At 41.6% G+C, this 25,204-nt stretch overlaps 1 protein-coding gene across 4 annotated transcripts in view; it reads left to right on the forward strand.

The window, feature by feature from the left end:
* The window catches only part of kcnh6a (potassium voltage-gated channel, subfamily H (eag-related), member 6a), a 53,361-nt gene that overhangs the window by 17,327 nt on the left and 10,830 nt on the right, over positions 1-25,204 (forward strand). For all 4 annotated transcript variants that reach the window (XM_052131843.1, XM_052131844.1, XM_052131845.1 and 1 more), the window contains 3 exons: positions 19,736-20,161; positions 23,110-23,527; positions 24,467-24,666. In XM_052131843.1, the coding sequence (XP_051987803.1) occupies positions 19,736-20,161; positions 23,110-23,527; positions 24,467-24,666 (1,044 nt within the window). The remainder of the gene's footprint in view (positions 1-19,735; positions 20,162-23,109; positions 23,528-24,466; positions 24,667-25,204) is intronic.

A 25,204-nucleotide genomic window follows, 5' to 3' on the forward strand; every position in this document is an offset into this window, starting at 1 on the left:
AACTGTATAAAAATCATTGTCTATTGAGAGTCCTCATAAGGATAGCCACACCAACGTGTGTGTGTGTGTTACATTTTTAATGCTGGGGGTGACATACTCCCACAGGTGAATTTCACCATAGACATACATATTTGCCTAGCTTTTCCCCTCTTCCTCTTCTTCCTAATCATCCCTTTTCCATTGTTTTTGTATTACAAAAGACCTCATATACTTGCTAATCTTTGATATCTTTACAGTAATGCAGTATTTCAGTATATTGTACATTTCTGAAGTACATAAATCAGTATATAATATATCAAGTGTAGTATGGTATCCAGTCTCCATATATAACTTTGTCCTAATATACTTCACAGTTAACAAAGTTAATGAACTATAATTTAACAGATATTAATATAGAAACACATATTAGGTGTTTTGAAATGTGTGCATATAGGGGTATAATTATTTTTGAAGGGTATTTGGAGAGGTGAGAGACTGTGAGTCCTGGTAAAGGTGCAGAAAATGTTGGTAAGAACATTCAACTTTTGTTCTATAAAGGTGAGAAATGGGTGTAAAAAAGAGCCTCAGAATTATCACAGATATTTGAAAGGAAATGAGCAGAAAAGTATAGCTGATGCAATTGGAAACAATAATGAACAGAAACATTATGAACAGTTTTTCAGTAAGTTTAACTTGTACTTGCACATTTTAATTTGTATGAGCATGTCCTGTGTCTGTGTGTGGTTGCTCTCTGGTGGTGACTTTGGCCTCTAGGGTTAATGGAAGTAGAGGACAGTGACAGTAGAGGCCACAGAGACAATGCCTGTCTATTTCTCTAACGACACACGCGTCTGACAAAAGTGTGCATGCTAAACACACTCTCTACCTCTCTCTTTCTCGTCTGGTTTTATGATGTTTTTATTAAACTGCCAATATAAGTATTTAGTGTGAAGCTAGTTGATGACCAGAAGGAAATATGCTTTAACATTAGGCGTTATGTCCTGTGATAGAACTGCAACAGGCAATTCCTGGCTTGATAATTGGACTTCGATTTGACACTGAGCAAGAAGGGAAATTATCATCTGAATTGATCTTTGTCGCTATTGATTTGTCTACATAACGTGACGTACCTAGTTATGTGACAGGCTGTACTGTATTTTGAAGTCTGTACTGGAGTCTGAATGAATTTTTTTTAGAAAAGAATTCTTGAATGACATACAATTTAAGTGTGAATTTGGAAGATAGAGGGTTCCCATGATCAGGACAACCTGTAAATAACAGGAAAGTGTTTTTAAATGTGATTTCCAGGCCTGGAAATTAATTTATATTTTGCATTTACATTTAGTTATTTAGCAGATGCTTTTATCCAAAGCGACTTACAAATGAGACACATAGCAAGCAATGTATCATACAAAGTTTAACAACATCTGCAGTATGGGACTGCCAAGTTCTCACAGTTGCTGGAGTAGTAAAGATGCTAGTACAAAAGAAAGAGACAGACAAGGAATTGTATTTATTTATTTTTGTAAATGAAGTGCATGTTAATTAAGTGCAGTGGTAAGTGCAATTAGTGTGGGTTGGTTAAGTGCTCGTGGGACAGATGTGTTTACAGCTGGTTCTTGAATGTTGAGAAGGTAACAGCAGATTGTGTGGAGGTTGGAAGTTCATTCGACCACAGAGGAGCAGAGAAAGTGAACAATCGTGAAATAGACTTTGAGCCTCTTAGTGGTGAGACCACCAGGTGTTGCCTGTTCATAGTCCTCAGAGAGCGAGTTGGAGCTTAGCCCTGAAGAAGGGAATTGAAGTAAGAAGGTGCAGTTCCATTGGGTGTTCTGAAAGCTAGAGTCAATGACTTGAAATTGATATGGGCAGCTATAGGTAGCAGTGGAGTGAAATCAAGAGTGGGGTACATGAGCACTTTTTGGCTGATTTAAGACTAGAAACGCTGCTGCATTCTGGACCATCTGCTGTGGCTTAATTGTGTTAGATGGAAGGCCAGCCAACAGAGCATTGCAGTAGTCCAGTCTTGAAATGACCAGAGCTTGGACAAGGAGCTGTGTAGCATATTCAGATAGGAAAGGTCAGATTTTTTCTGATGTTGTAAAGCACAAATCTGCAAGACAGAGCAGTTGATGTGATGTGTGCAATGAAATTAAGCTAGTTATCAACCACCACTCCCAGGTTCCTGACTGTTCTGGTGGGTGTTCGTGTAGTTGAACCAAGATGATTAGTGATGTTGTGGTCAACAGATTGGTTGACTGGGATCACGAGGAGTTCTGTCTTGGCAAGGTTGAGCTGAAGGTGTTGTTCCTTCAGCCAGGCCAAAATGTCTCAGAGGCAGGCAGAGATACTAGCTGAGACAGTAGGGTCATCAGGCTGGAACAACAGGTAGAGCTGCATATCATCTGTGTAGCAGTGGTAGGAAAAGCCATGTGCCTCAATGATTGGTCCTAGTGATGTTGTGTATATTGAGAAGAGGAGGGGTCCAAGCACTGATCCTTGAGGAACCCCAGTGGTCAGCTGGTGTGTCTTGGACACCTCTCCTCTCCAGGAGACCTTGAACGATCTGCCAGTGAGATATGACTCAAACCATCCAAGCGTGATTCAGAGAGGGTGGACAGGAGGATCTTGTTCTTCACTGTGTCGAAGCCAGCAGACAAATCAAGGAGGATGAGGACTGATGATTTGGAGTTAGCTCACACCAATTGCAGGGTTTCAGCTACTGACAAGATGGCAGACTCTGTTGACTGTCCTTTTTTGAAGCCAGATTTATGTCTGTCGAGTAGGTTGTTCTGTGAGAGAAAAGAAGAGAAAAGTTAATGTTGAGCAAGGAGCATTTGTAGCATAATTTAAATCAAGTGAAGATAAATGGTTAGTAGAGGGAAGGGATGCAGAGACAATGGAAGAGAGTGGGTGAGAGAGAGTGAAGGTTGCAGTGGAAAGAGACAATAGGTGGAGTAAGAGGTAAAGAAGAATGGAGAGTAACAGAAAACTGGATGAAGAAATGGTCAGAGATATGTAGAGGGGTAACAAGGGGATTATTGGAGTAAGGATGAGATATAGCTGTTTCTCTGCTCAGTGAGTTGCAGGGGTGTGCAGTCTTGTAAGATCAAATTAGGTCAGAAGAGTTAAAGTCAGCCACTTGAGGTTTTTCCAGATGGTCAAAGATCACCAGCGGAGTGCTGTTCTCAGAGAATGAGGACAGCAATACATTTAGCTCTTCAACAAAGTTGCCTAGTTGACCTAGGGGGCAATAGATGACCAAAAAGTGGATCTTTGTCAGTGTCCTTGCTCGGTGGACTTGCACAGGTAGGCTCGCAGGTCTTTACCCGAGATAGGTCTTAACATGAAGAGGGCTGCACACAAGTGCTGCTGCTGGAGTTCTCTCACTCCTTAAATATTTAAGTACTGACAGCCCACTAATTAGCTACTCAAAGTCAAAAAGTGTCAAAAGCCTGAAACTGAAACTGGATTGCCCTAAATAGCTCACTAATAGACAAAGATTTACCTTAACTGTCAGTGAAGTGCAGCAAAAAAAAAAACAACAAACAAACAAACTACAGTTGTTGTTCCCCTCTGACAGACCAAATGCTTGTTCTGCCAGTCAGCCAGCATGTTCTGTGTCGTGGCTTAGTTTTGTTGTGTCGTGGCTTAGTTTTGTTGTGTCGTGGCTTAGTTTTGTTGTGTCGTGGCTTAGTTTTGTTGTGTTGCAGCTTAATTTTGTTGTGTTGTGGATGCATTTATTTGTGATGTGGCTTAATTTCTTTGTGTTGTAAACTTTTGTTTGCTTTGTTTGTGTTCTGCTCCTCTGAGCCACAGTGGAAAACATGGAATTAGTGCTTAGAAATAAAAATATCACAGAGAACAACTCTGTCTCTCCATGATGTACAGACACCAAGCATTCCAGTCTGAAGCAGAAGAGGAAGGCATTCAATGAATCAGGAGCAGATAGTACAACATCCCAGAATATACCTGTCGGTAGATTTTGTGTTGCACCTGTTGAGCTGTCAGACTTTGACAGGCTAGAATTACAATGATCCGTTCTTCACACAGAGAGGATAATTTAATGTAGTACTGCTTGGGTGGTGTCTGGAGTTCATTTGAAGGTGCATTAGATAAAACTATCATAAAGTCTAAATACTATATTGTCACTGTCATGTGTGTTTATGAGTACACAAATGCAACCTGTCTGTTTGTGAGAGGGGCATTCTTTTCAATGCCTGTATTGCATATAATTTTGCACATAGGCTAATCATTTTGCAAATAGGATAGCCTTCGTCCATTCCACACCTTTGTCAGTTTGTGTGTGTGTGCGTATGAGGAAAAAGAGGGCGAGAGACAGAAAGGGAGGTGTTGCCCAGTGTCAGTGCGCTGTGTTTCCCTCTCAGCGCAGCTAAGAGAATGCCACCATGAGCTTGAAGCAGAAAATTAAGCCAGTGAGTACTAATACTTACCTTGACCTTTACTTACTCCTCTGTATCCACTCTCTTTTTCAACTTTGCAACTTTGCTGCTTTGTGTTTCTCTCTCACTGTCTCTGACTGAACCCTTCCCACACCTGGTTGAAAAAGAAATAGGTCAGGACCTTGATGGATTTGACTGGCAGCTGATGCCACACACATAGATCATTGTTAATGGTGTTGTTTTGGTGTCAGTCTCTGTTGCCTCTATTGTGACTTATGAGACATATGCTGTCTGGAACAACGGACATTTCTTTTGTGATGTGTTTTGCCTGTGGACGTATCCCTTTAATTTTGCTTTCTGTTTGTTTTTCTTAATTTTTTTGTTTTGTCTTCATTACCATTCACTGTGTTTTGCTTGTCTTGTTGTAGTAGTGCATGGAAACATCCCTTTATTTAACTTTTCTTTTTTTTTTTTTGCTTTATTTTCATATTGCTATTCATCATGTGTTTTATTATTTGTTTTATTAGCGTGCATCCTTTTATTATGCTTTTGTTTGTTTTGTTTTTCTTAAACAAATGAGTGGAGGGGTGGGTTGTAGCGTGAGGAAACTTTTATTTAGCTTTTTTATGAATTCTATTCATCATGTTTTTGTTTTGTTTTAGGAGTGTGTGCACAAATCTATTTGTTTTGCTTTAGTTTATTTTTTCTTCCTTTTTTTTTCTTTTTTATTAAGCCTTTAATCTTTTTTTATTTACGTAATTTTTTTTTTTTGCATGTGAACCATTTATTTAGCTTTTCTTCCTTTTTCTCATCATTCATCATGTTTTTGTTTTGCATGTTTAAGTGCAGTATTGTGTGTTAGAAGCTGTATTGTCAGAGCACAGAGGAAACTATTCTTGCTACTATAAAGAACACACAGTAGCCTACCATGGAACACATGTAATGGAAATGTTACAATGACCTTAGTTGCACGAGAGAAATTTACTGCTAAAGTTTTTGTACATTACGTGGTTGAGAATATGTACGTGCATGTATGTCACTGAGTTTGTCGCTATGGTGAGCGTGCAGATGGTGAGAATGGATTTGCCTAGTCCCATCATTATGAAACAGAGTGTTAGATTATATCAATAAGCACAGATATCTCGCTCCAGTGAATTCATGTGTGTGCATGTGAGTGCCTTCTGTGTGTGGTCATTAGGAACTCCCCAGCACATGGATTTGAATGTGCACTCTCACAGTGTGTTTGTGTGTATTCTCGTAGACATGCGACTGACACAAGAGAAAAGAGGATTTGAAAAGGTTGGGACTCCACTGACCTGATGTGTACATTTTCATATGTAAAAATACGTGCAATCTCTGCTTGAATTTGACCAATTCTTACATTGTAATAAAAGTGAGCATATTGTGCTGTATGTTTAGAGTTCCAAACTTAAAAAAAAAAAAAATCATATGTAGAGTAAGGACAGAAATGTATGTATTTTTATAATTGCATTTTTATCACTCACTGAATATTGATGGTGTAATTTTTATGTTTGTGTGCATTTGTGTCACTCTTGTATAGAGTGAGCTGTTCGTAACTTCTATTCAGGGTCATTGCCTTATGATTATGCCACATAGTGAAATTTAACTTAGTGAGTTGAATAAGTATGTATGTGTGTGTGTTTGAGTCTGAACTATATGTTATGTCAGGTAAGACATCCAAATAAGATTTGAGACATTGTTTTTGTGAAACCTAATAGAGGAGAGGCATTTTAAAACGTAAAAAACAAATTAATGTTAAATTTGTATCTCCTATCCTTGGCTTAATGTGCTGAAAAAACTATAAGTAAGCCATTTGTAGGTTGATTTCGTTGGAAAGAATAAAATCTCTGATTTGTGGCGCTTGTAACATTTGCTCTGTTAAAATGAGCTAATGAGTTATACCTTAGAATTCCCATTCATTTTAATGGCAGTTATTTGAAGTGTACATGACCTTTTTTTGGGACCTGTTTGTTCTACTGAGACTATGGGGGGGCTATATAGTTTGTCCTAACTATAGAAGAAGGGAAGATTGGTAAACCTATTTGAAAAAATTTTTTTTTTGGCAATATTCTTTGGTACAGACAAACGACAGAGCACTTGACAATACACTCATAAAAAACAGTATATATATATTGCTCTTATTGCACTCTAATCCCTGTCTTGTATAGTGTTTTTTCTGATGCAATTGAAAGTTTGTAATGCAGCACTTTTCGTACTACTGTCTCCTTAAGATAAATAACTTTTGTTGTACTCTTCCTCTTTTTTTTGTAAGTTGCTTTGGATAAAAGGGTCTTTCAATTTAATAAATAGAAATGTAACAAACATTTTGATATAGGCTAGTTCTGCTCTTTTTTTAGTACAGACTTATGCGTAACAGATGTGTCCTCTATAGTATGTATCAGTTGACTACAGACTGTAGTCTGCTCAGGTTGTTTTGAAAGATAAACCAAGAATTCTGGGCATCTTTCTGGGCAGATTCCAGAGATTCCTTTTAAGCCTAGCTATAGAGGTTCCGTCTTTGGAAAGTTCTAAAGAATACAACAGGAAAGAAATTATATAGAAAAAGGTCTCACTGTTACACACCAATAGTCTACATGTTTTAACAGTCATTTATAATGTTAAGTAGTTTTGCTAGGAAGTTATATTCAGAGGTTAAATAGCATTTGTTGTAATTGTATTAGAGATATCTTTATCTATCTGTTTGGTGTAAATTCTTTATGTGAGTGCAGTGACCTGCAGTGCTGTAATCTGTGGTATTTTTAAGACCTAGAGCATAACTTGGAATTCTTTCCAGGTTCAGAACAACAGCAGGCAGATATACAGTAGGTTAAAAATGCAAATCAAAACAAGACATTTGTTTAGAGTTTCTGTGTCGTTTTTTTCTATACAAATGAATATGAAAAGGGCCCTCATTTGCAGATCAGGTGATGCCAGTGACATTCATGGTGGAGTAGTACATTTCCTTTTTGAAAATGATTTAGTATGACATTATTTGCATATGGGATAAGAGAGAAAGAGAATGAGGAAGATATAGAAAAGAAAGAGAGGCAAATAGGACAACCTACAAGGCCCACCCCACTCCAACCCCATTTTACCATTGTTTTACTACAGTTATTGTAGCAATTAAAGTACTTTCAAAGAAATGTTATAGATATATACTAAATAATTTGATTATGGAGTGAGTGAATCTAATTATTACATTTTTTATATTTGATAACTTTGAGAGCTTTGAGGGCTTTTGAGAGACTTCAAATTCAAAATATGCAAGCTACTATTTTTAAACAATAGTAAATAAGAGCTGGCCTAGTGATTTTAAACATTTAATAAATTAGCTTGCTATCTCATCATTTGAATTTTCTTTTACCTAACAGAACTATGTATTTGTAATTCTAATATAATTATTTGTCAAATTTCACAACATTTATTAAGAGTGACTACAATGGCAGTAACCACTGTCAAATGTACAGACATTTCTGATGCTGTAAACTAAAAAAGTGGTAACCTTAAAAAAATACTTCATCATGTGCTATCATCTAAATTAACTGATGTATAATATTAAAACCTTAAATCTTATTTTAAGGGTTAGATCAAGTAGAAATAGCTCCTGATGGTAACAATTGCAGATCACCTCTTTTTACAGTGTACTTTGTCATCTTTTTAGGAGATGTGTTCTGCTGGTCTTTCAGCCTTTTTAGGCCTCATTTGGTTTGACCTGATAAAAATGTTCCAAACCCTCCCTACCCCGTCCCTTTCCTGTCGATTTTTGTCCCTGCAAATTGCCGCATTAAGGCAGTGATGCCTATTTTGTTCAGCAATCCTACATTTGTTGCCTGTGATTCAGAAAGGTGGCCTCGTTTACCTAGTACTGCCTCATTTGTTTGTTTAGTTGTTAGGCTTTCTTTTTTTCTTTCTTGCGTACGTTCTTGCTTTCATTCTGGCAGAGCTGTGATGTTTGGTGTAGTTCAGATATGTCTTGGGTGAGGTGTCTGTTTTGAGGTAGAAATGGGGGATGTTTTTGGCTTTCTGAAGAAACACTTTTGCTGTGGATGTTGGGGGCAACAGCATGACACCTTTGAGAATCTGGATATGGAGGCTCTCATCGTCATACCGGTCAGTACAGACTAAAACACTTGCACTGTCTGAGCCCACACTCAGACTGGACACTGCAGGTTATAAAGGATGCACATGAAATCAGAAATGTTGCAGAAATTGTAGAGTGTTTTATGCATTTTTTCTTTATGTTTTCAAAGACATTACCAAGGCACTTGGCAGAGTTTCCTCTATATAGAGTTTCCCCAATTCATGGCTTGGGATATGCTAATAGAATCTAACATGTATCATAATTGGTTTTCCATGGTTTCAGCTTGAATGGTTGGTAGGTGGTGACAATTATATTTAAAACTGTTATTAAAAGTAATTGGTCTATTTAAACAAATACAATTCATTGCACAAAAAATATGTTTAGCTCAATAGCGCTGTTATGTTTAAAAGATCTTAAATTAAGAATAAGATATGCCTTATCGCATCGTTTACTGTTTTGTTCACCAATTTGTTTTTACCAACAAAAATCGTTTTTAATCGACCAACCTTTCCACATGATAAACTTTTCGTTTCCATGGCAGCCAGTCCTCTGTGCCAGCAGTAATAATTGGTTGCTAATGGTGCATTAAAGGAGTGATATTCTGTTGGGGAAAAGCTCTAGCAGAGAAATTTGTCTCTGTGTGAAATAATTCAACAGCATTGTAGTGTTTTATGGCTTCTTTAGAGTACTTTTCATTATTAAAAACCCCATGAAATCAAAACTAGTTCTGCTTGTTAATCCATATCTACATGCTTTAAGGTAATCTATTTGAAAGTGTACTTCTTAACACTGTCAAAATACATTTTTAGAAGATATAAGCATTTAAAATCTACAGTCTCTCTTCTGGCTAAACAAACCCAAGAAAAAACATAATGTCACATAGAGCGTGAGAAATTTTGTCCAAATCAAATACTTTTTATAACGAAAATGCACCCTACACTTACATGTGTTCAGTACACATGGCTGTTTTAACCCATGCTGATGATGCCTTCGAAGGGAGCACAAGGATCGTTCCAAACAGAATTTCCATTAAGAAGTGGACGGTGGAGGGTAATTGTCTTTGAAGGGAATAGGCATGATCACTTTTGAATGGGATGCGCCACGCAGGAGCTGGATGTGATTAAAGTGGCTGGAGTTTATCCGTATGTTTAATGCAGGCTTTTTTAAGATATTTTTTTAGTGGGGATGAACGGCACAAGGAATTGTTCTTTATTCTTTATGTTAAATGTATTGTGATTAAAAACAGTGATATATTGTGATCTTTTATTCGCTTGTTTCTCATTCATCTGCATGTACTTGCACAACGGCTCCAGCCTCGTCGAAAGCAAAGACGGCAAGGCAATGTGTCTGTTTGTTACACACTCTGTATTGAAGTCAAGTTACCCTGGCTGAACACTGGCAATTTGCATTGAAATTATGTAATTACTGTATGTGACAAGAAATAAATAGCTGAACAGCTGAAATAGACCTCCAGATGAGTGGTCTTATACGTGGATTTGCAGTTGTTACTGAGAAATATCAGACCGTTAGATAGCGCCATTGACCAATCAGAATAGAGTATTCCAGAGAGCAGTGTATTAATGTTAAGTAAATTAAATGTCAGATAAAATGTGGCCAGTTATTCTTTCTTTCTTTCTTTCTTTCTTTCTTTCTTTCTTTCTTTCTTTCGTTCTTTCGTTCTTTCGTTCTTTCGTTCTTTCTTTCTTTCTTTCTTTCTTTCTTTCTTTCTTCCTTTCTTTTCCTTCTAGCCTACAAACAACCAGTGACTGATCAGTGTCAGAGATAGAGAGATAATGGAAAGCTTGAGCCTATTCTTTTGTCACAGATGAAGTGGATTGATGAACTGATCCAGACCATATTGCAATGCCTCTCAGTAACACGATACAAAGTCTCACTATTAACTTCTGAGACTGTTTAAATTAATAGCTGACTGTTTAAAGGAAAGATAACCTAAACTCTTCCATTACAGGTCAGTGTAGATCTGCAATTATACAGCTGTCATCAAATGAGTTGTTTCAGAAAGGAGTGTTTATCGTCAACTCAACCACCCTTTGCTACAGATACGCAGAATGTCAGGGCTGGAAATGACTAATACTAGTAATTTGTTCTGTATTAAAATACTTTATTTTATCCCAGCTTAGTAATATGCAATAACAACTGTATGTAAGTTGCTCCTTGATTTTCCAGAAAGTGTCAACTGTGTGGCTTTAAAAACTATTTGTTCGACCAATAGCAGTCAGGGTAGTAGTTCAGGAAACCTCTTTGAAAACGAGCACTATTTTTGCAATTCTGTTAACTGAAATTAGTGGCGCAGAAATTAAACACTTTAGCTGTACATAATGAAATCAGGAAAACATGTCAGTGGTTTGGTATTTCTATATGGTTTTTATGCAGCAAAAAAGCCCCTTTATTTGTCATTTTTCCAGTTTATCTTTTTCTTGTTTTGCCATAGTCCTGTCACAGCAGTGTGGTCAATTAGCATTATTCTCAACTTATAGACAGACCCCTGTGGTGCATGTCTTCAGGCTGTGCCCTTTAAAATTCTGGTCTATATGGCTTCTGCCCTTCTTTTTTAAACAATGGCATACATAAAAAGAAAGATGAGATTAAAAGATCACAGCATGAAAGTTGAATAGATTTTCACACAGTGTCTGTACATCTCAGTTCAAGTGCGTATGACAATACAGTACAAAGCATTGAGTGATTTATTTGCATTTTAAAATGTCATTGAACAAGATTTGATCTAGTGTTCATTGTCACTCCTCTCTCTGTCTTTATGTTTTTTAAAAGGGGTCTGCTGAGGTATCTTCTGACATTTTATAGTGTCACTCACAGACTGCACCTTGTAGTGTTTGCGACTGTACATGTGTGTTTGTTTCTGGGACAGAGTAATTATTTTGCTCAAGCAAATTATGCCTGCTGGTTTTTGCAGACAGTGGAGTCTGTGTCTGAGACCACATTGAAAATTTGGAATTCAAAATCTTACTTAAACCTGGAAATAAGCAGAAAATTATTTGGATTTTGAAAAGTTTAAAACAAAGAAAGGGTTGACATTAAATGAACAGATTCTGAACTATTTCTAGGTCACTGATACATTTTTTGACATTGACTATGTTGAATCCTTTGCACAAAAGGTCAGATTTCCTTCCATTGAAGCACACAAGATGCATGATTTGGAACATTCTTAAATCATGCTGGATAAACATGGATCATCAGGTTTTGCCCAAACTTGTGGAGTCCATGCCAGTTCGAGAGAATGCTGTCATGGGGGACATAGTGTACTAAATAATAACAAGTTCTTGTTAATTTTTCAATTCAAATCAAATTATTATAATAGGTTATATAATTTGTAATGGAAAAACATTTTTTATTTGGTAATATATCAATATATTAGATTCTGCGTCAACTGTCAAGCATGTTGGCAATGCTGGCGAAGGTCATTGCTGACTTGGAGGATATTGCTATAATACGTTAATCGATCACTACCATGGAGACTAAATTGGTTGGTTACAAGAGTGAGGGACGTCGAGAAACGGATCAATTATCTGGAGTCATCAGAGAGGGAATTCGCTGCTAACCCGCTAGTGACCAAGAGAGACTTGGAGAGTGTTTGGGAAAAGTTGGAAGACTTAGAGGACCGTAACCAGCGAAACAACATCCAAATTGTTGGAATTCCTGAGAATGAAGAAGGCTGAGATATGGTGAAATTCCTAGACAAGCTTTTCTCGAGTCTGCTCCACATAACAGCCATCAGCTGGAAATCAAGTGAGCTCACAGAGTTCTGGCTAGGAGATCCGCTGAGGGAGACAGGCCCCAATAAATTCTGGAGATCATTCAATAAAGATCTCGTGTTACATGTGACAAGGAGTAAAGGAAGGCTTTCTTTTTTCAGTTTTTTTGGTTCTGGGGGAAGTTTGGGGTTGTTTGTTGCACTAATGTTGGAATATGGTCTTTATAATTATATTTTTTACACACAATCTATTTTTTCTTATATGTCAAAATGTCAAATGTTAATATGAGTGGATTGTCTCTCTCCATGTGGAATGTGAATGGTTTGGGGCACCCCATAAAAAGAAGTAAGGTTATTTATTTTCTTAAATGTAAGAAATATGATATAGTGTTTCAAGAAATGCATCTTTCCCTGCATGAAGCTGAAAAATGTGGTAAGATATGGGATGGACATGTTTTCTTTAGTGCTGGCTCAAGTAAGAGCAGGGGAGTCATTATGCTGATAAGTAAACATCTACAATTCAAATGTCTCAAACAGATTAGAGTAAATTATGAAGAGTCATTATTGTTTTAGCAGAAATTCAGGGGCAAAGGTTGATTTTGACTAATATTTATGCACCTAACGCTGATGATCAGGGCTTTTTTTATAGATCTTAAAGGGATGTTGTAAGCCACTGGCATCCCTCTGTAATGAAGACTCAGGTTGATTTGGATCCATATGCGGCTTTATTAGAACAGTAAACTCAGGTCGTACAGGCAATGGTCTGAGACAGGCAAACAGAGTTAGGCAGAGAGGCAGAGGCGTAAACAGGGACAGGCTAATGATCAGGGCGGGCAGCAAACAGACGTAGTACAAGGCAGGCTAGAGTAACTGGGCAGGTGGCTAACAAACTGGAACAGGGAATAGCTAGGTCGGTACACGGATAAACTAGAGAGGTAACTAATGATGCTTGGAAATGTCGCCGGGGCTAAACAAGACTTCGCAAGGAGGGAATAAACAGACGTGATTAAATAGAGTGAGGTAATAAGCAACAGCTGGGGTGAGTAATCAGTATTCGGGTGAATGCGATCTCCGGAGGCTCGAGGAGGAGGCGCCTTCACCCGTGTTCGTGACAGAGCCCTCCTCCTGTGAGCTGCTCCTGACGCCAAGATGCGACTCACGCCGAGGTCTCCCCGAGGTCGAGGGGCCGGTCTCTCGGGTTGGTCCGATGGTACTCTATAATGAGGTTAGGGTCGAGGATGTTGTTGGTGCTGACCCAGGACCTTTCTTCCGGGCCGTACCCCTCCCAGTCAACCAGGTACTGCATCTGACCTCGGTGGCGCCTGGAGTCGAGCAGCAGGAAGGCCTCCTCACGCCCACGATCAGGGAGGGGGTCTGAGAGTGGCCTCCTCTCGGCCCCGGGTCAGTCGGCCGGTTTCAGTAGGGAGACATGAAAAGAGGGAGAGATTCGATAATTAGTGGGGAGCTTGAGACGGAAAGTAACAGGGTTAATCTTTCTAAGGATTTTAAAGGGGCCAACATACCTAGGGCCGAGCTTTCTGCAAGGCTGGCGGAGGCGGAGGTCTCGGGTGGAGAGCCAAACCCATTGGCCTGGGGCGTAGTCGGGTCCGGGACGGCGGTGACGGTCTGCTTGTGACTTAGTGCGGTCCACGGCCCGCTGTAAGTGGACGTGGGCCTGGTCCCATACTGCCTCGCTGTGCTGCAGCCAGTCGTTAACTGCGGGGACTTCCGAGGGTTCTCCGGACCAAGGGAAGGGGGTCAGTTTGGTGGATGGTTTGAGTAAGGAGTTCTGGGCGTACTCGGCCCATGGAAGGAATCTACTCCAGTCCGACTGGTTGTGGTGACAGTACGTGCGCAAGAACCTGACAATTTCTTGGTTTAGTCTCTCCGTTTGTCCATTGGACTGGGGGTGGTAACCGGAGGTGAGGCAGAGGTTGATGTTCAGGAGACGGCAGAAAGCCTTCCAGACCCTGGAGGTGAACTGGGTCCCCCGGTCCGAGACAATCTCTTCGGGGCAGACCGTAGAAGCGGAACACGTACTGGAACAGGTGTTCGGCGGTTTCGAGGGCAGTGGGTAGCTTGGGTAGAGGTATCAAGCGGCAAGCCTTGGAGAACCGATCTACGACCGTGAGGATGGTGGTGTGCCCCTGGGAGTTGGGTAGGTCGGTTACGAAGTCCACGGCGATATGTGACCAAGGACGATGTGGAATGGGGAGAGGTTGGAGCAGGCCGGCCGGTGGTTGTTTAGGGGACTTCGCTAGGTTGCAGGCTGAGCACCTCTTGACGAAGTCAGCAGTATCCTCGGGTAGGGTCCCCCACCAGAAGCGGTTACTCAGGAGACGGGTGGTAGCTGTGATTCCGGGGTGGCCGGAACTTGAGGAGTCGTGCACCCAGCTGAGTACCCTCTCCCGGAGGCTGGGGGGTACGAAGGTCCGACCCACAGGGCACTCAGGAGGAGGTGGGACTGAGACTTGAGCCTGGGAGATGTCTGACATGAGGTCCCACTGGATGGGGGCTAGGAAGAGCGCAGGCGAGACGATAGGTTCGGCTGTGAGGTTTTGGACTGTGGTCTCGTGTTGACATGAGAGGGAGTCGGCCTTGGTGTTCTTGGAACCCGGGAGGTAGGAGATGTTGAAGTCAAAGCGGGTGAAGAACAGGGCCCATCGGGCCTGTCTGGGGTTGAGCCTCTTGGCGGAGCGGAGGTACTCAAGATTTCGGTGGTCTGTCAAGACCTGGAATGGTTGCCTGGCCCCCTCCAGCCAGTGACGCCATTCCTCCAGGGCTGCTTTTATGGCCAGAAGCTCCCGGTTACCGACATCATAATTTTGCTCGGCGGGAGTGAGTTTATGGGAATAGTAGGCACAGGGAAACAGCTTAGGTGGGTTTCCTTGGCGCTGGGAGAGGATGGCCCCAATTCCAGTGTTCGAGGCGTCCACCTCTACCACGAAGGGGAGGTCTGGATTGGGGTGGTGCAGGATGGGCGGAGTGGTGAAGCGTGCTTTGAGTTGGGCTAAGGCCTGGAGGGCTTCAGCCGGCCAGTGGAGTTTGTTTCCACCTTTCTTCAGCATGGCGGTAAGAGGGGAAGCAACTGTGCTGAATTTACGGATGAACCGGCGGTAGAAATTCGCGAACCCCAGGAAGCGTTGGAGCTCCTTCACCGTGGCGGGCTGAGGCCATTCCAGGATGGCTCGTACCTTGCGGTCATCCATGGCCACTCCGTCAGGGCTGATGACATACCCCAGGAAGGCTACCGACTTCAGGTGGAACTCACACTTCTCGGCCTTGGCGTACAACTGGTGCTGGATCAGGCGTTTGAGGATGGTTCGGACATGTGTGATGTGTTCCTCAAGGGAGTCAGAGTAGATCAGAATGTCGTCGATGTAAACGATTAGATAACGGTTGAGCAGGTCTCTGAACACATCATTGACGAAGGACTGGAACACCGAGGGACTGTTAGACAAACCGAACGGCATCACCAGATATTCATAATGGCCGGAGGTGGTGGAAAAGGCGGTCTTCCACTCGTCTCCCTCCCGAATACGCACCAGGTTATAGGCGGAGCGCAGGTCCAGCTTGGTGTAAATCTTTGCGCTCCTTAATTGCTCCAGAGCAGCGGGCACGAGTGGCAGGGGGTATCTGAATTTTATGGTGACGTCATTGAGGCCGCGGTAGTCGATGCACGGGCGAAGGGAGCCGTCCTTCTTGCCCACGAAGAAGAATCCGGCAGCTGCCGGGGACGTGGAGGGCCGGATGAACCCCTTGGCCAGCTCCTCCTCGATGTAAGACTTCATGGCTAAGGATTCGGGTTCTGACAGGGGAAAGATTCGGCCTAGGGGTGGTGTGGCTCCCGGCTTGAGTTCGATGGCACAATCGCTAGGTCGGTGGGGCGGAAGTAGGGAGGCCTTGGCCTTGCTGAAGGCCTCGCTCAGGTCAGCGTACATGGGGGGTATCTGAGCGGAGTCGTCAGGAGCCTTCTGGACATTGGTGGTTCCCACGGTTAAGGGGTGGACTGTTTTCAGACACCTCGCCGAGCAGTCAGTGCCCCACTGTGTGATTTAACTGTGCCGCCAGGAGATTCGTGGGTCGTGAAGACGGAGCCAGGGGAGGCCGAGGATTACCGGGTGGTGAGGGGAGGTGACGAGGTGCAGACGGATGGTCTCGGTGTGCAGTACTCCTACCTGCAGGCGGATGTCGGTAGTGGTGTTGCACACTTTACCGGTACCCAGGGGCCGTCCGTCTAGGGCCGCCACTGCCAAGGGAGGTGCACACACAGTCAGGGGAATACCATGTTTCTTACAAAAGTTCTCATCAATGAAATTACCAGCCGCACCAGAATCGATCATAGCGTGGACATTTAAGCTATATGATCGGTAGCAGAGTGAAATGGGAACTTTCAGGCTGGAACTGGTTAGGGTGGAAGAAAGGAACAAACTCACCCCTGGTTGTTGTCGCTCAGGCGGACGCGTCGGGCAGTTGGAGCGGATATGCCCGGCCTGGCCACAGTAGAGGCAGAGGCGGTTGGAGAGGCGGCGTTCTTTCTCCTCCGGAGTGAGGTGGGCGCGGTCTAACTGCATGGGTTCCGGAGCCGCTTGGCGCTGGGGTGCCGGAGCGGGCTGCGGGAGCCACCTAGCTGGTCGTCGGGAGCGGATGAGGTTGTCAACACGGATAGCCAACGAGATGAACTGCTTCAAAGTGGTCCCCTCATCGCGACACGCCAGCTCAGACTGCAGATCCGCGCTCAGCCCCTGACGGAAGAGGAGTTTTAGGGTGCACTCAAGCCAGCCGGTTTGCGTTGCAAGGGTGCGGAAGGTGAGAGCGTAATCCGCCGCTGTGCGATTTACCTGGCGGAGAGCCAGGAGTTGCTCACCAGCGCTCTTGCCACATTCAGGGTGATCAAAGACATCGATCAGGTTCTGCATGAACGAGTCAAAGGAAAATTGTGTGAAGCCCTGATTGTGCCAAACCGCGGTCGCCCAGTCGAGAGCGCGGCCCGTCAGAACGGAGCTGACGAAGAGAATCTTGCTCCGATCAGTCGGGTATATCGTCGGTTGTTGCGCGAGAAAAATAGAGCACTGCATTACGAAGCCTCTGCACTTCGAGGGTGTACCGTCGAATTTTTCCGGGAAGGCGAGTCGTGGGCTGGCAGCTGCTTGGGGAAGTGAATCGCCGGCTGACGCCTGGCTAGCTTGAGGAACCGCGGGTGCGGTCGCGGAAGCCGGCGCTGGTTGGAGTGCTGCCTGCACGGTGCGCATTATCTCCTCGATGGCTGAAGAGAGGTGCCCGAGCTGGAGCTGTTGCGCGGAGAGCTGGTTCGCCTGCGCCGAGAGTTCCTCCGACAGGTGGGTGATCACCGCTGGATCGAGGGGCGGCAAAGTCTTCTGTAATGAAGACTCAGGTTGATTTGGATCCATATGCGGCTTTATTAGAACAGTAAACTCAGGTCGTACAGGCAATGGTCTGGGACAGGCAAACAGAGTTAGGCAGAGAGGCAAAGGCGTAAACAGGGACAGGCTAATGATCAGGGCGGGCAGCAAACAGACGTAGTACAAGGCAGGCTAGAGTAACTGGGCAGGTGGCTAACAAACTGGAACGGGGAATAGCTAGGTCGGTACACGGATAAACTAGAGAGGTAACTAATGATGCTTGGAAATGTCGCCGGGGCTAAACAAGACTTCGCAAGGAGGGAACAAACAGACGTGATTAAATAGAGTGAGGTAATAAGCAACAGCTGGGGTGAGTAATCAGTATTCGGGTGAATGCGATCTCCGGAGGCTCGAGGAGGAGGCGCCTTCACCCGTGTTCGTGACACCCTCATGATATAATATTGAGACTTTAATCTTTTGATGGACTCAGTCCTTGATCATAGTGAAGCAAAAGTGTGCAAGCCCCCAAGAGCAACAGTGATGCTTCACAGGATGTGTAAAAAATCTTGGACTTACAGATATTTGGAGACTTTTGAACCCAACTGGTAGGGACATTAAATTATTTTCATCAGTCCATGAGATTTATTCTAGAATAGATTTCTTTTCATAATTTTTTTGTCATTTAATCTGTTGTGAATTGCTCAATTGTAAACATCTTAGTCTCAGATCATAGTGAGTTTAGAGATGTTGCCACATACAGAGAAAAATAAATTGTATAGTTTGCACTTAAATGCATCCCTTATGCAAAATCCTGAATTCAACAAATGTTAAAGGCTGAATCAATGTTTATTTGGAGATCAACTGGTCCTCAGTATCCTCAGAGCTGAAGCACCGAATGTCGTCTGAGGCCTTATTTGCTATTTTGTCGCAGAAGGTGGAGTTTTGGCTCTTCTGGGCAAGACAGTCATACTTTAAGTCGGTGGACAAAGCAGTGAAGCTTTTGGCTAGAAATATAAAGCAGATAGTCTTTCTATCATTCCCTCAGTGAAATCTGTTGGTGGTGAAATTTTTACCTCGGCCATTGATATTAATAATGCTTTTAAAGAATTCTATCTTGATCTCTATAGTTCCACATCTTCATCTACTGATGAAGATATTAGAAACTTTGTGGAACCTTTAGAACCTAAACTGATGACTGAGCAAAAAAAGTATCGTGATTCTGAGATAACCTTGGAGGAACTTGGCAAGGTAATTAAGGCCTTGCCTACAGGCAAGGCTCCGGGGCCAGAGGGCTTAGTCGCTGAATTTGTGAGATCTTATGCTACAGAACTGGCTCCAATTTTGCTAGAAGTGTATATGGAATCATTATAGAATGGAAAGCTTCTGCCAACCCTGATGCAAGCCCAGATCAGTCTGATTCTTAAAAAAGACAAAGATCCAAGCGAGTGTAAGAGTTACCGTCCAATTTCCCTGATCCAGCTAGATGTTAAAATATTGTCCAAAATTTGGGCTAACCGATTGAGTAAAGTTATGACATCTCTTATACATATAGATCAGGTGGGGTTTATTCGGGGCCACAGCTCTTTTGATAACATCAGGCGTCTCAACAATATCATGTGGTCAGTGGCGAATGATCAAATTCTGGCTGCTGCCATCTCACTTGTCACCGAAAAGTCTTTTGATATGGTAGAATGTGATTATCTTTTTAAGATTTTGGAAATATACGTTTCGGGAATACTTATATTGGATGGATGAAGGTTTTTACTTTGTAGACACCTGGTAGCGGCGGTACAAACAAATGGATTAATTTTAGATTATTTTACTCTGTACAGGGGCACCCGGCAGGGTTGTCCTCTTTCCCCAATATTGTTCAGTCTTGCCCTGGAACCATTACCAGCCGCAATAAGAAAGGAAGATGATTTTACAGGGGTGGTGGCGGGAGGTATGGCGCATAAGCTTTTGCTTTACGCAGATGTAAGTTGTTGGTCTATCGTTTGTCAAAGCTAATTTATACAGTAAAGATATCACCTCATATAGTTTGGTTAAAAAAATATTTTAAAGCCTGCCTTCTACTGACACCAGTGGCTTTTCAGTTAAGAATACCATCTGACCACTTATCCTATGGTTTCTCTACCTCCCTTTCTCATCTTCTTCCCAGGTGCTGTCACTTGGGGCGGATGTGCTTCCCGAATACAAGCTCCAAGCTCCACGTATCCACAAGTGGACCATCCTTCACTACAGCCCCTTCAAGGCAGTATGGGACTGGATAATCTTACTCCTGGTGCTCTACACAGCTGTCTTCACGCCCTACTCGGCCGCCTTTCTCCTCAACGAGCAGGAAGATGAGATGAGGCGCACCTGCGGCTACACCTGCAACCCCCTAAATGTGGTGGACCTTGTGGTGGATGTCATGTTCATTATTGACATCCTCATCAATTTCAGGACCACGTATGTCAATCACAACGATGAGGTGGTCAGCCATCCAGCTCGTATTGCTCAGCACTATTTCAAGGGCTGGTTCCTCATAGACATTGTGGCTGCCATTCCTTTTGACCTGCTCATTTTCAAATCAGGTTCAGATGAGGTGAGAGTGGAAGGCTGTGATGTGGTAATCAGACTGTATATTAATCAGTAATATTTCAATTGTACAGCTCTGTATCCTAAAGCACAATGTACAATTTATTGAAATGTGCAGATGTTTGAAATTTAGTACAACCCTAATTCCAAAAAAGTTGAGACTGTATTAAAAATGCTAATATAAACAAAAAAAAATTATTTTTAAATGATACTCACCCTTTGCTAAATTGAAAACACTACAATGACACATTATATTATATTTTACATTGTGAATTTAATTGTTTATTTTGTAAATATGCAGTCATTTCAAATCAGATTATTGCAACACACTCCAAAAAGTTGAGACAGTCAAGCGTTTACCACTGGGAAACATTAAAAAAAATTCTAATAACACATATTAAGCATTTAGGCACTGAAGACACAAGTTTGTTAAGTTTAAAAAGTGGAATTTTCCCCCATTCATCTATTATGTAGATCTTCAGCTGCACAATTGTACGGGGTCTTCGTTGCTGTTTTGTGCACTTCATAATACATTTGACACATTCTCTATTGGAGACAAATAAGAACTGTAGTCAGGCCAATCTAGCACCCTCTCTGCTTATGTCATGCTGAAAATTCCAGGTCATCCCTGGTGCTGGACGGTAATATATGCTGCTATTTTACATATCTGTCTGCATTAATGGTGCCCTCACAGATGTGCGAGTTGCCCATGCCATAGGCACTGACACACCCCTGGCCCATGCAGGCACTTGTTTTTGGACCTGACGCTAATAATACCTTGGATGTTCCTTTTCCTATTTGGCCCGGAGAATGTGACGGCTGTGTTTTTCAAAAACTATTTGAAATGTGGACTCATTGGACCAAAAAACATGGTTCCACGGTTCTACTTTATATCTAAGATGAAACCCGAGCCCAGAGAAGCTGGCAGCGCTTCTGGACCGTGTTGATGTAGGGCTTCTGGTTTGCATAGTAAAGTCTTAACTTGCATCTGTGATATCCATTACAGATGAATGATGTTTTTTTAAGACAGTGATGTCTGAGGTATCATAGATCGCACACATTTTGTCTTGCCCACCGAGATTTGACCAGATTCCTTGAATCTTTTAACTATTTTGAGCACTGTAGAGGGTGAAATGCCCAAAATCCTTACAATTTGTCTTTGGGGAACATTGTTCTCAAAGTGCTGGATTATTTGCTGAAGCATCTGTTTGCAAATGGACAAGTCTCAAATGATCCTTGCTCTTGAAGGACTAGGCTCTTTATATACTTATTAACATGATTGCCTCACCTGTTTAACATCTCCTGTTTCACATGAACAAATTGTTATTAGTCTTAAATTGCCCCTGTCTCTGTTTTTTGGAGCGTGTTGCAATCATCTGATTTGAAATGACTGTACATTTAAAAAAAAACATACAAGGAAATTCACATGGAAAAATATAATATAATGTGTAGTTGTAGTGTTTTCAATTTAGCAAAGGGTGAATATAATTTACTAATCACAACTTGTTTTTATTAGCATTTTTCATACTGTCCCAACGTTTTTGGAATTGGGGTTGTAAAACCACTCAAACATGTCAATGTATCAACTAGCATATTGATTGCAGTGTAGTTATATTGATTTGTGTTATTTTTCTGTATGTTGTAACGACCTGTATTTACTGCAATATTTATGTTATATACAGTAAAGGGGAAGCTGTTTTATTAATTTATATGCAAAAAGAGACATATTAAAATATTAAAGGGATAGTTCACTCCAAATTTTTAATTATCTCATTATTTACTCACCCTCATGATTTCCCAGGTGTGTATGATTTTCTTCACCAGGATACATTTAAAGAAAAATAGAAAAAATATCTTAGCTCAGTAGGCCCTGAAAATGTAAGCAAATGGAGATTTCTCTTTTGAATCTCCAAAAATCATAAATGGTCACAGCATAAAGTTATCGACACGACACCAGCGATTAAATTAATGTCCTTTTAAAGCGATACAAACTCTTTTGGTGTGAAAAATATAAATATGTAAGTACTTTTTAACTATAATCCAATGCTTCTTGTAAGCTTTACGAGAGGTTGGAGAACTATTTGCGTTGTCATGATACAGAGGTAATCTCACATTCTCCTCTCGGTTGAGACATCCAGGATAAGCACACAAACGCACCATTGTGAGGAAAGAAACAGATAAATACAGATCAAAACCAACTAAGATTCTGTACAGCATTTTTTCTACTCGTAAACAGCACTGCTCTTCCATATGTGTCACACATGCGTCAGTTCTCATGTGTATTTAGAGTTGAAAAAGTACATATATATTGGTCTTTTTTGCAACATTTGCAAAAATGCTAAATTTATATTTTAATTTAACAGCTGACGTTTATGCTGACTATCTGTAATTTTTGAGCTTATTAAGTCGGATCACCATCTACTTGCATTTTAAAGACCTACTGAGCTAAGATACTTTTGTATTTTTCATAAAATTTGTTCTGGTGAAGAAAGAAAATCATACAGATCTGGGATATTATGAGGGTGAGTAAATGATGAGAGAATATTTATTTTTGGGTGAACTATCCCTTTAATGATCTTTTGGACTTACTGTTCTTGAGAAACATTTTACTTTATGGCAGAGATTCTCCATCTCAAGATAATCTCAAATCCATTGGCCCACCACCACTATCCATATTTTTTGCAAATTCACTGGCCACTTATAGTAAGTTAAGTATATACTACATATATAAATTATAGTGTATTATGCTAATATTCTTGGCCCCTTCAAATGGCCCCCAAGCAAAGTTATCTGCGTACTCCCACCTTGCAGCATTAGTATTCACAAATCAAAGTCACACAAACGTAATTTGGTCATAGTTGCAGTTGTCCTGCCGACTTAACAAAAATAGTGTGATTGTGAAAACTAGTTTCACCTTTCAATCAGGTCACTCTCCTCTTAAACTCCTTCCTTCAGCCTCAAACCACCACTCTGATTGGCCTTCTGAAGACCGCGCGGCTGCTGCGTTTGGTGCGAGTGGCAAGGAAACTGGACCGCTACTCTGAGTACGGTGCGGCAGTGCTCTTCCTCCTCATGTGCACCTTCGCACTCATTGCCCACTGGCTGGCGTGCATCTGGTATGCCATTGGCAATGTGGAGCGCACCAGCTCCTCCCGTATCGGGGGCATGAAGATCGGCTGGCTGGACAACCTGGCCGACCAGATCGGCAAGCAGTACAACGACAGTGATTTCTCCTCCGGCCCCTCCATCAAGGATAAATATGTAACTGCTCTTTATTTTACCTTCAGTAGCTTGACTAGTGTGGGATTTGGAAACGTCTCTCCTAACACCAACCCTGAGAAGATTTTCTCCATATGTGTCATGCTCATTGGCTGTGAGTATATTGCATTCATTCTCCATAATAGACCCAAACTAAGGTGACGAACGTAGTTGACATGTCCTGCAGTGTGACATGTTCTACTTCATCTACTTCTATTTCAAACGTAATTTTGCTAATTGTTATGCATGCAGCTTTTATGAGCTCATATTGTGACAATATTTTCATATTGTGTCTTTAAGAATTCATTTCTCACACCGCAGGTTCATGTATGTATGTATGTGTGTGTGTGTGTGTGTGTGGGGGGGGGGTAGATTGTGAAAAAGAAATGGGAACCAATTAAAGTGTGGCAAGCAGGGCGTGGCCGAGCAGTAAGGATGGACACCTGGCAGAGAATTATCTCAATCAGCCAGGAGAGAGTTAAAAAGGAGCCAGGGTATGAGTTTGAGAGAGGGAGATACTCAAAGCTCTGTGTGTTGATACGTTTGTGTGTGTTTGGGATTGTGCTGAAAAGAAAACACTTAGTGTGTTTGACACTCAAAAGCAGAAACAATAAAAGTCTTACGTGTGGATGTTAACCCGGCTCCCGCTTCCTCCTTTCCACAATAAGTATGTTCTCTGTCACATTGGTGGAAAACCTGGTATCTGGAGGAAGCAGGAGCCGGGTTAGGGTTAAGGTACAGCTTTGTGCGTCTCTCTCTCTCTCTAACTGGTTGCCTGGCTCCTATTTATCTCTCTCCCGGCTGATTGAGAGAATTCTCCGCCAGGTGTTCATCCTTACTTCTAGGCCACACCCTGCTTGCCACACTAAGATATAGACTTTCCTATATATATATTCAGATAGATTTGAACCTTAAACCTTGCTGTTGATTAAAAAGGTCAATGGACAAATTATTGTGTATAACTACTTGTATACTGTACACTCACTGCTGATTATTTGTATTGTTCCTATTACACTCTTGACTGATAATGATCTTGGATCTTCTTTCTTTCCAGCCCTGATGTATGCCAGTATCTTTGGCAATGTGTCCGCTATAATTCAGAGGTTGTATTCAGGCACAGCTCGCTATCACACTCAGATGCTACGAGTCAAGGAGTTCATCAGGTTCCATCAGATCCCAGGAGACCTTAGGCAGCGGCTGGAGGAGTACTTCCAGCATGCCTGGTCCTACACTAATGGCATTGACATGAATGCTGTGAGCAATGCACACACATACTGTTTAAATATGCCTACATTACAGAAAGAAACACAAAAATACCTGTATTAATATAAGAGACAATTTTTGTGAATCAATATAATGTACAGTTGTTGTGGATTTCCTGAATGAATGGCTCCAAAACCATGAATTGATCCTCTAAGTGCCTGTTATAAATACAATAAGTAATCAGTGTTGGATAGTTGTAGATTACTTGTAATTGGGATTACACAATTAAAAAAAATCAAGCACTTGTAATTACATTAATTTGATTAAAAAATTTTAAGTAATGTTAAGTAATTTTTCATGGAGTTCATGATTACATTTTTGATTAGATTGCAAATCAGCCAACAGTAGTAATGAGTGTTTAAATGAAACATTGAAAAAACCCACAACAAAACATTTCACATGGTCTTAACTGAATTTACAGTTTAATTAATCCAGGTCAGTGATGAAAAATGTATATTATAGTAGGATAACGCCTTGGATATAGGGTAATTGGAATAAGCTTTTCCAATTAAAGGAATTTTTACAGCAA

Source organism: Xyrauchen texanus, chromosome 8 (assembly GCF_025860055.1).
Source record: "Xyrauchen texanus isolate HMW12.3.18 chromosome 8, RBS_HiC_50CHRs, whole genome shotgun sequence".
Classification (NCBI taxonomy): Eukaryota; Metazoa; Chordata; class Actinopteri; order Cypriniformes; family Catostomidae; genus Xyrauchen; species Xyrauchen texanus.